Source organism: Saccostrea echinata, unplaced genomic scaffold (assembly GCF_033153115.1).
Source record: "Saccostrea echinata isolate AGI-Se365-2 ecotype Australia unplaced genomic scaffold, CSIRO_AGI_Sech_v1 ptg000014l, whole genome shotgun sequence".
Lineage (NCBI taxonomy): Eukaryota > Metazoa > Mollusca > Bivalvia > Ostreida > Ostreidae > Saccostrea > Saccostrea echinata.
In genome coordinates, this window is record NW_026889763.1 from 253,529 (window position 1) to 266,029 (window position 12,501).

At 31.2% G+C, this 12,501-nt stretch overlaps 1 protein-coding gene across 1 annotated transcript in view; it reads left to right on the forward strand.

Moving 5' to 3' along the window:
* LOC133186924 (uncharacterized) overlaps window positions 1–12,501 on the forward strand; it is a 50,578-nt gene that overhangs the window by 13,905 nt on the left and 24,172 nt on the right. Inside the window, exon 3 of the mRNA XM_061322313.1 lies at window positions 2,572–2,769. Within this exon, the coding sequence (XP_061178297.1) occupies window positions 2,572–2,769 (198 nt within the window). The remainder of the gene's footprint in view (window positions 1–2,571; window positions 2,770–12,501) is intronic.

Sequence of the window (12,501 nt, forward strand, 5' to 3'; positions counted from 1 at the left end):
ATATATGTTAGCTTACTATGATCTGTAGATTTTAAATGTTATGTACCAGATAAAACAAATGTGGATGTGGATTTTTGGTTATGTGCATGATATGGAATTCCATTAAATAACTGGTTTACTTTACAAGCATTGATATATGCAAAAAATTTTAGTGATAAAATAAAGAAACGCGGATTCGCCATAACATATTTCACATACAACTATTTTCATTTAGCAGCGAAAATGAATAATCTTTCGAAAGATTGTATAAATAATGATATTTGTAATTTGTGACAGATTATTTTTAATTGTAACTGTTATTAACTACTTACACTGAAAAAAAAAATTCATGTATTAAACATTATCCTTAATACTTAAGAGAAGTAGAAATTTTGTTGTGTATAAATAAAAAAAATATTAAAAGTATAATCCAGAAAATTCAGAGTAGACATTTGAGAAAGCAAAACCAACTCACCAGTATTGTCATTCCATGCTCATTGATGTGAGCAGAGTTAAGAAATTGAACACATCTGGTAAAACGTAAACATTAACAATAACACAACTCGTGTCCTGTTTACAAACACACACATGTTAAACGTGATGTAAAGAGGAATGTCTTTGTCATTGAATTTTAAGAATATTTATGTAATGTTAATTCATTAAACTGAAGTTAATTTTTGAATAAACATAGAAATTTAAAATGTAAACAAAACAACTGTGTCCAGGCCACTTTAACTTCCGTAACGATTAATTTCCGTGACGATGTTTTCCCCGAAATTTTAATTTAATACCAGATACATACCAGACTTCAAAAATCATGTAGCGTCCTTCTATACTCAACAAAAAATCGAAAAGTAGGCTAAATTAAGGTTTATTTCAAAATATTAAGTTGATAATTTTCAAAGTCCATGTACCCACCTTGTTTTTCTGAAACTAACAGAAAACGGAAAAATCATTCTTGATAGCATCTTGTCGTTTTGAACATATTGTCATCGGCGACAATATAATTATGCACATATCATCACTGCACATATTGTCGCCGTCGACAATATGTACCGTCCCACATCTCTTTCAAGTTAAAATAACATTGAGGAAATCGTATATTGGATTGTATAAGGAAATTTTGTAAACGTGATCTCTTTTAGAACTAGTACATGAAAGACGTATTGCCTTTCTGGCAATATTTCATACTATTAATAATTTCATTATTACATGTGTATTTCGAATAGTGCAAAAATTCTAAATCTTATCAATTGTTTTGATTTGCAATCCGACAAATGGGGAGGGTCCCTTAATTTTGGATTTGACCACCGTGAGGAAACATTATGTTTGAAATATTTAAAGACATTGTGAAAGAAAAGCAAAAAAAAAAAAAAAAAAAAAAAAAAAAAAAAAAAAAAATTCTTGAGAAAGAATTTCGAATTCATTTAATATTGTGCAACCTTTCAAATGTTCAATTCACTTCTCTCTTTTTTACCTAAACTATACACGTTGAATAATTCAGCTTTTTAGAACATAAAGTGAAGAACTTTAATTAGATAACTTTTTATTTCAAGTGATATTTGCTTACAAAGGGCAATTGAATTTGCATGGAGGAGTGACGCGTGCTGGTTTACATTACAAGATGCACGAAATTGGCTTGAACAAGGTAAATCAAAGATTCATAGTATGGGCAGAATTTTAAAGATTTTTTCGCTGTTAAAATATGCAATCATTATATTTATGCATGTTTTTCTTTTACGAGTACTTAAAATCCTTATATGCAAGGTTACAACTAAGCATTAAACTTTAATGGAGGAAAGACTACTGTAATATGGCATATAATATCAAATAAAAAAAAAAAGATTAAAGAACGACAATTATATAATTCTTCTTCAATCAGAGCTGCTTTTAAATAGTCTTTTCAACGCAAATATGAATACTAAAAGTTTATAAACCGTCCTTTTTCCTTTCATTGAAAGATTAAATTACAATTTTATACTAAAAAAGACAATTGTGGCTCATATTGCTTCAAGTACATCCTAGGGAAATCTAAAATATAAGCGTATATTCATGTATACATTTACTGTGTGCATTTTATGTTGAGATTGGAAGTATATACACATTAAGCAATATTATTTGTGGCTCAAACTTGGTAACATAATCTGACAATCACTTTACATTAGTTTTTACAGCTCGATCAGGCAAGTCATCAACAATCTCATTGAGATTATGAATTGCTTCAGAACAATACACTGTATTCGATGTGAAATCAGAATAGACCAAAAATGTTTCAAATCATATGAGAAGACTCTCACAGCAGTTCAGAATCAAGTGATTTCTGATTGTCAGGGGAAGCACGTGTATTTCTTGTGTAACATACAGAGCTTGAAGTAGAAAATACAAATAATATGTGAATCATTATACAAAAACAGTTCAACTGTTCAAGAGGTTCAGAATCTACTCAAACATCACATTAAGAAAAGCCATGCTGTTATATAAGTAACTACATTGTAGTAGTTAAGATTCTCTAAGTGTTTTATTTTTTAATTAATTGATGAATGTAATGCTTGGGATTTCGATTTGTTAATTATTATCTATTTAATTTTCCAGAAACACATACCTGTTTCCAAAAATGTAAAGTACAAATTGAAGGCTTACGCAATTCAGAATGGAAATATTATGAACTGGAATCTTTAGCTCTTAGATTTGATGGTTTGAGCAAAAATTTAAAGACAATCAACACGCGATGTAGAAGTATATATGAAAAGAAAACTTTGGAAATTTTTTGCAAAACGGGCTTTGAGGATGGTAAGTATGTAAGAACAAATGATAATTAGCATTAATTGGAACGGACCATTTAAGATGTTCCCAAAACGACTTCTCTATTCTCTTTTGACTGGCTCATTCCATACAATCATCACTAAATTAGGCAATGCTTTTGTATTATAGACCTTAACTTAATTTTCCAGAATACTGTATACAGGGTAATTTTTGATCCAAGTTTTTCTTCGCCCTTTCACTCTAGCAAACAATTTTTTAACCTGTTTTAAGAGTGCTAGAGTGAAAGGGCGAAAAAAAACTTGGGTTTAATTCGGCCAGATACGGTTGCGTTTAAAAGATAACGCTGTTTTCCTTGAATTCGCCCCGTCTAAGATTGCCCACTTGTGACGATAGCGAAATATAAAACGGGGCGAAAATTTTCCTGCAAACATTGATTTCTTTGGATAATAAAATTGATATAGCATTGTTAGAATATATATTAACCAATCAAATTTTACCACACATGCATGCACTTTTTTCCAAGATAGTATCATCTCATAGTAATATAGAATTAAATCTAAATTTTAAAGTTAGTCACTAAAGATTTAAAAGTTAATGCAATGAAATATTAGCAATCAGAATTCAGCACACGTGCATGCATGTCCTTGAATCCATATTTGATGATTCCGAAATGCACGGACTTTTAACATGATACGTTAACCTAATATCAGATTTCAGCGCTTATACATGTGTGTGTTTTACATATTTCTCACTCAGATCTTTTTGTTTATACCCATTGAAAAGGAAGAGAATTACATCCATCAAAATATTAACCAATCAGAATTCAGCACCTGTGCTGAAATATGGAAATAACGAACAGTAATTAAGCTCAGGGGTCTATTGAAACAATACAAATTGGGAGCAGAGCAAACACGGACCTCTAAAAACATCAGAGGTGGGATCAGGTGCCATGGTGGAGTAAGTATCCCCAGTTGACCAGTCACACCCGCTTTGTGACCTTGTCATGATCGTGCAAACGGAATTACCCGTAGATAATTCAGTAATGGCCTAACAATTTGTCTGAAAAATGTCAGTCAGCATTAGACTTATTGATAGTTGGATTTGCTGACAAGGTCATTGTATCGACCATAGAATTTGCAAAATGTTTACTTCCAACGAGACTGTAATTCAGTAATGTTTACTTCCAACGAGACTGTTGATATCCTTGTTTCGTCAACTTGCTTGTCAATAGCTTGCCTCGGTTTAGAAATTCTCCGTACGTGGAGCATGCTTTTGCTTATCGAATCAACTTGGAGACCTTAACTCCATATGCAGGTGATTATGGTATATTGCTACATAAAATAAGGAAAGTTGACGATAGAAAAGTTAAGATCATCAAGTTTATCATAAAGTTTTGTTTTTAGGTTACCATTAACTTCTGATTCTAGGAAAATATCCAAATATGAAACATATGTGTCTCTGTGTCCCACATACATGTCCTTGTATTCAGTTTTAATAGAAATAAGTTAAGAATGAAGGAACACATTATACTTATCCAAATCCTTAATTCTGTCCTATATTCTTGAATAATGAGAAAGTTATAGCCATTTTTAGTCTTAGTCAATCATATTGCAGTGCACATGCATGTGCAGGTTTTAAAAAAAAATCATATGTCACAGAACCTCATTATCAGGTCTTGTACAATCACTAGATTTATCTACATAGCTGTATTTGCTTACTAAATGTAGCTTTATTTAGCTACTAAATCATACTTATTTCTTAAATAAGCATTTTTTCAGTATATGCAAAAATCACACTTTGATGCAGTGAGTGATAATTCATAACTTCGAACTGATCTGAATAGAATTCATGAAACAAACATTCTTGAAGATTTGTCTCTTTCTTTTACAATCAAAATTCTAAAAGTTTTTGGGCTATTTACAACTGTCAATTTGTGACCAAACAGTTACTTGTTTAATGAAATAACAATGAAGACCATTTTTGGTTAACATGATAATTGATTGGTAAAATTTCAGCATAATGTGAAGTATTCATACTTATCCATGCCTCATCACACACATAGTGGTGTACAAGAAATACATCTTTTGCCTAAAAGTGTTCAAAAGCAGCGATGTTCAAACTATTTGTGCTCTGAGATGCTATTTTAAAACTCCTTAGTATACATATAAGTAGTCACATACGATTTTTTTGTCTATTTTACATAAAAAGTAAAATTGTGAAAACTTGCATTAGATTAACTAAATAAAGCTAAGCTACAGTACTTCAAGTAGCTAAATAAAGTTACGGTAGGTAGTTAGTAGCTAAATGTACTGAATGTACATGTCCTTGATATATATATATATATATATATATATATATATATATATATATATATATATATATATATATATATATATATATATATATATATATATATATATATATATATATATATATATACCGTATATACTCGGCTATAAGTCGGTCCGCCTATAAGTCGGTTGTATTTTTTGAGGTTATTTTGGAGGAATTTGCCATTGACCCGCTTATAAGTCGGTACAACTTTTTGCCAGAATCAGTTGACAATTTCAAATCAATGGTGTAATGTTTTAACCTGGTTTTGATCAATATTTTTAGAAATGACGCCGATATTTAATTTTAAATCATAAGAAAAATATATAATACACACTTAAAGATAAAAATAAAATTATTAAAATATGTAAATACTTGTGTTTATGTGTAATCTTAGAATACATAAATGATATAATATATCCAGACATTGTTTAGTGAAAATCATTGGAAATGTTTATAAAATACTACATTTCGCTCTCCAGAAAAATACAAATCTTTTTATGACTCGCCTGTAAGTCGGACATAGAGTTTTGGACCAAATTTTAACTCCCAAAAAACCGACTTATAGGCGAGTATATACGGTATATATATATATATATATATATATATATATATATATATATATATATATATATATATATATATATATATATATATATATATATATATATATATATATATATATATATATATATATATATTTGTGATATATATATATATATATATATATATATATATATATATATATATATATATATATATATATATATATATATATATATATATATACCCATATTTTTAATTTAATAGCATTTTGTAAGAAATAGAAGAACAAAAACAAAACAAGTTAGTTTTGAGAGTTTTGTCCCAACCAATACATAAGGGCGCATGCACGCGTGCTTTCATGATGATTGGATCATGTCTAATCGTCTAGATTATAAACTTTTGTGAAAGCTGAGATGAACTCTTTAATATGTGCTATGCAAGTCCTCTCCGCCCTATTTCACTCTGATACCTTATTTTATTCTACCCACTATATAAACCCTAATGTTTTTTGTTGAGTGATTTTCTGTCTTCGGAACACACAATGATCTGAACGAAAACAAGTTTTAAGCAAAATAGGATTTCTTAGAAGTAAAAAAAATTTTGAATAGATGCAATATAGAAAAATTAAAAGGCACATGCATGTTTGATGCATGTTAATATTTGAACAATAAACAAGAAAAGGCCACCCCATGTATCGTTTTCTATTATATTGCATGTACTGTTCGAGCTATATGCATGATACTCGGTGTATACACCTATTTAAAATATGTATTCATGTACAACAAACTTAGATATGCATACATGCCAAGAAAACGCATCGAACGCCGTAGAAATACTTCTATCGATACTGGGATGTACACATGTCAAAAAAATTACATCCCTCATTGAAATTTGTGTCACAGAAATAATAAATTCTATCTGTAGTTCAATGGTAAACACACCGCCATTGTGTAGCACTTGGACACACGTGGTCCCTGCCGATCAAGTTGTTTTGGTCATGGAAAATCTCGGAGTAAATCGTACTAATATTTGCATGATTGGGCAAAATAAATTGGAAATGACTCTATTATAATTACATGGCATGGCCCGAAGAACAAGCCGCTGACCTTCAACCATGCACGATGAATGCCAACATTGGGTATGCGAACATGTCTGATCACTCTTTTATTGAAATTTTCTTCAAGTTCACAAACCAAATTCGAGGAAGAGGTAGCTGGAAATTTAATAATAGTTTACTATACGATCAAATGTTTGTCCAAATTATTAAAGAATGCATTTCAGAAACTATTACTCAACATGATACAAATAATAGCTCTATAATTACTGACCAACTACCCTGGGAAACTTTAAAATTAATGATAAGAGGCAAAACCATATAATATACCTAATTTAAGAAACACAGTAGAGATAAAACAGAGGTAGGATCTGAGAAAATATTGCGAAGACTCTATATGATTAGCACCATTCACAGGAAATTAAATAAGAAACCGTTAAAACAGAAAATGAGTTAAAGCAAATAAGAGAAGACAAGGTGAAAGGTATAGTTATCAGGGAAAAGGAAAAATGGATTGTAGAAGTGGAGAAAAAGTACCAAATATTTCTGTAACCTGGAAAAACAAAATTATACAGAAAAAATTATTCCAAAAATTATAATTGATAACTTTGAATTCACACAACTTTCGTAAATTTAAAGGCTCAGGAAATTTTTTTATAAAGAGCTGTATACTGCCGGTGATCACATAATAAAACAAGAGGCCCAAGGGCCTTAACGGTCACCTGAGTATAATACAACAATTTAGAGGATCCATAGAGTATAAAATGAACTGAAAGGTGAATCTTTGTTGCCCAAAAGCAAGAAAAATAGGGTGATCAGGATCAACAAAATAATTAGTCTAGTGTTCATTAACAGTACATAAATTAGGTTCTAATCTGTTCCCCATTTATCACTCTCACCAGACAGTATATAAACAAACTTATAATCAGTGCTTCTGTACTCTTTTAATTCCTTGTTGAAATCTCTTACATTGGCCTCTCTTGGTCTTTGATGAACATTTAATAAGACAAGTTATTTTTGTCTCATTTTTATTTATCTGTTACTTACAAGTCTACCTGATCATTAAAACTATGAAAGTACTTTTTGTATTTTACAATAAAAATTCTTGCATAATTCTCTTATTCTATTAACCTCTCAAGTACATTATTTACAGTGATTAATTAACATAAGTAAATGGCAAAGGGGAATAACTCCTCTCAATAGAATACAAATTAACAGAGCCCTGGCCTGGACCAGAACACTTGATCAAATGGTTCTGATGTTCAAAAATCTGGTAAAAATACCCTTCCTTATTAAACTTTTACTATTTTTGCCTCTGATATGCCGAGGTGCAGAGAAGATTTTTAAAGCATTAATGCATTTTCACTATATAATAAATAGAGCCCCGCCCTAATATCAGAACCTCTGATCCAGGGGTCATGAAATTCACAATTTTGGAAGAGGCATCCTTGCTTGTCATAACCATGTATTTGTTTAAATAATATCCAGGAGAAGAGAAGAAGATTTTCAAAGAAATAAGGCACTTTCACTATATGATCTATATAGCCCCGCCCTAGCACCAGAACCCCTGACCCTGGGGTCATGAATTTCAAAATTTTGGTAGAGTCACCCTTGCTTATCATAACTATGTATTCAATTTGTTTCAATAATACCCAGGAGTACAGAAGAAGATTTTTTAAGAAATAATGCATTTACACTATATGATCTATATAGCCCTGCCCTAGCACCAGAACCCCTGACCCTGGGGCCATGAATTTCACAATTTTGGTAGAGTCACCCTTGCTTATCATAACTATGTATTCAATTTGTTTCAATAATACCCAGGAGTACAGAAGAAGATTTTTTAAAGAAATAATGCATTTACACTATATGATCTATATAGCCCCGCCCTAGCACCAGAACCCCTGACCCTGGGGCCATGAATTTCACAATTTTGGTAGAGTCACCCTTGCTTATCATATATATGTATTCAATTTGTTTCAATAATACCCAGGAGTAGAGAAGAAGATTTTCAAAGAAATAATGCACTTTCACTATATGATCTATATAGCCCCGCCCTAACACCAGAACCCCTGACCCTTGGGCTATGAATTTCACAATTTTGGTAGAGTCACCCTTGCTTATCATAACTATGTATTCAATTTGTTTCAGTAATACCCAGGAGTAGAGAAGAAGATTTTCAAAGAAATAATGCACTTTCACTATATGATCTATATAGCCCCGCCCTAACACCAGAACCCCTGACCCTGGGGCCATGAATTTCACAATTTTGGTAGAGTCACCTTTGCTCATCATAACTATGTATTCAATTTGTTTCAATAATACCCAGGAGTAGAGAAGAAGATTTTCAAAGAAATAATGCACTTTCACTATATGATCTATATAGCCCCGCCCTAGCACCAGAACCCCTGACCCTGGGGCCATGAATTTCACAATTTTGGTAGAGGGCTCAATGCTTATTACAATCATGCCAACAGTTTGACTGCTTGATGTCCAGGAGTAAAGAAGAAGATTTTTAAAGATTGCATTAATTTTGATGGTTTTGGCCCCACCCCTCAGGCCCCAGGGGGGCAGGGGCCACGAATTTCACAATTTTTGTTCTCCTTCACCCATAGATGCTATATGCCAAATTTGGTTGAAATTGGTTCACTGGTTCCAGAGAAGAAGCTGAAAATGTTCAAAAGTTTACGACCGACGGACGACGCACGACGACGGACGAAAAGTGATAGCAATAGGTCACCTGAGTGACTCAGGTGACCTAAAAAGAACATTATGAAATTTTTGTACACTAAAAAGGAGTATATTGACTAGCTTACAGAAGATTAAAAAATTAAACTGGAAGATCAAATCACCAAAGAGGGACTTCTTTTTGCATTACAAAATGAAAAAAAAAAAAAGAAAAAAAAAAGAAAAAAAAAAAGAAAAAGAAAAAACCGCCGGAAAATCACTGGGACTTGATGGTTATACCTATGAATTTCATAAACTCTTCTGGAAAAATATATATAAGTATTCATTAAACTCGGTAGAGTATTTTAAGTCAACCTCTATGGCTTCATAATGATATCAAAGTAAGGAAAAAATACGTATTTAAACGAAAATGGATAGCCAATAGTGGCGATTACATAAATTTCATCTAATTTTTAAACATAAATTCCGTGGCGTATAACTGACTATTATCAGCAATCCCTAAACATTGGAAACAAACGATTAAACATCACCAAAAGTTGAATGAAATTAAAAGTGAAAAAATTTTGACACTTCAAAAAATATGAAAGTTACAAAACACTTTTATAAAAAGTTTGTTGAAAAGATAGCAGAGTCCCATTCAATGGGTTTAAGAAAATGGGAGGAAAAATTTCAATACACATTCATGAAAATAAATGGAAAGACTCTTTTCTTTACTTTATTTAATAACAGAGGTGAAAAAGCATTCAGTTTAATATTTTTTTTTTTTACAAATAGCAAACTTATGAAATGCAAATGAGCTGAAACAGAATTTTGTTCTATTTGCAATGATACTAAAGAAACAATTATTCATCTATTGTGTTTGTGTCCTTATTCCGTCACTTTATGATCTAATTTAAGAGATAAACTTCGAAATACATGTGGTTTAATAATTAAATTTACTGCTGAGGAAATCATATTTGGATATAACACTTCTAGTGAAACTGGTTTCAGACATTTGAACATAATTATTCTGGTTGCAAAGCAATATATAATGATTTATAAATAGAAAAATATAACAACGTCTTTTTATGCTTACTTTGAAGTACTTAGATATTATGGAACTACGGGGGTTGTTTGGAAAGTTCGTGGACTACCGTCATAACTCTTTTACTTAACGTCATATTATATCAAAATTTGGAAGAAATACTGTATAGGGGATTAATTTCACGGGTTGTAATTTTCACGTTTTTCTCCCCTCGGACAAGATCGCGGTTTGTTGAGTTCGCAGAATTATATAATATTATATATTTTATATAATAAAAGTTACCTTCCTTTTCTATATCCGTTTAATCCATAGCATAGCTAAAACGATATTAATCAGTGTTATGTATTCACTTCACGAACAAAACGGTAGGTTTATATAAAATAGTTATACTACTATTTAATAATTAATTGACGATTAATTAAGAAAAGTGTAGTGATTAAAAGCCCTCGACTATAAACGTCGAATGACTTTCCTATATGCTATTACGATGAGTGCATATACACCCCCAAGATCTTTCAATAGCATAAAACATCGCGGCGAAAAAAACACCGGACGGTAATACAAATATATTAATGTATGTCGACGAAATAATATCCTTCCACATCTTCAGCAAGTTCGATAGTTATTTGAATGATTTTTTTAACCAAAATGTCGATAGAAACTAATGCGCATGATAATGCAGGTAACAAGTACATGTGGTAACATTAGTTACGAACGGGTAATCAAAACCCATGACCCACGTGTTTTGATTTATGAAACATGTAGCATTGGCTATTAAAACAAAACAGCTTTTTAACAAATACATGTACATGTTATTATCTGCTGATTTGAATTAAAGTAAAGCGTGATAATTAAAATAATTGAATGACAAGTACTACTCGTAATTACCAAAGGACCATATACTGCACGTATATATACCTATAGTAGTATATTCTCAAATTTCCAAATATAACATGGAAGTTACTGAAAACTTATTCAATGTTTCTTGAATTCACGGATTTATTAACACCGTGAATATAGCGAATATTAACACCGCGAGTTATTTTCCCCCAATACAGTATTTCAACAGTAAATTCAAATGATGTTAGTAAAAATTTTTAAAATTCCTTGGTTTATTTTAAACTTATTTAGACTTAAAAATGAGAAAATCGGACCAAGGAGCAGATGAAAATTTGGTAATTTACATGTACAATCAAGACACTAAATAGTGTCTGTACTCATATCTTCTGTAAAATGACACACAAAAAAAAATCTACACGTTCAAATTAAGAATTGTTTCATCATTTCTGATTCCAAATTATGACTTAATTTTTTGCTTCGTTGAAAAGAAATCAGTTTCAGAAGATGGGTAGATCTCATTGAAAAAGGCAAAAAAAAGATGACGTCGTAGAACGTCACGGAGCAGCAGTTAACCATACAATTTTGTGTTGTACTCTGGAAAACTCCAGAAAAAACTCTGAAAATGCCGGAGGAAGTAGGAAATTTGTCAAAAGCGAGCCATGCATGTGTGTTTACATGGTACAAGCGGTATTTGAATGATAGACTACTCTGTTTAGATGATGGTGATCTGTGAAAAAACGGATTATCTGTAGAAATCTTATCAAAACATTGAAATATTAGTAACGTCATGATGCTAAGAGTTTGGCGCTTCACAAATTCTGATCTTGTGAAAGCACATTTATGCAGTGAAAAAAATATAACATTGACAAACAAAATGATGCTACTGGAACAATTGTTAGCAAAATGGATTTCAAGTGATAGAGAAATGTATTTAATGAGTGCACTGGTGTTGGGCAATACTGTGTGAAATATATAGGGAGAGTATTTTTGAGAACCTCATGTATGTTTTTGACGTTACAGTGTTGTTGAGTTTGCGCCGTGGTTACAAAACGTGTTGATTTTAAAATTAAATGATATGAATTCTGTTAAATCACATGAAATGAATCTTAAACACTTAAACATAATAAATATTTTTACATATAATAATGTGCTCATTTTAAATTTCTTCCAAGATAGTATAACGAAGATTAGCATAGACCACGAACTCTTTTTCGAGCTCTTTTCCTCCTTTTCCCTCTCTCATAAGAAAACAGACATTATAAAGCGAAATTGGGAT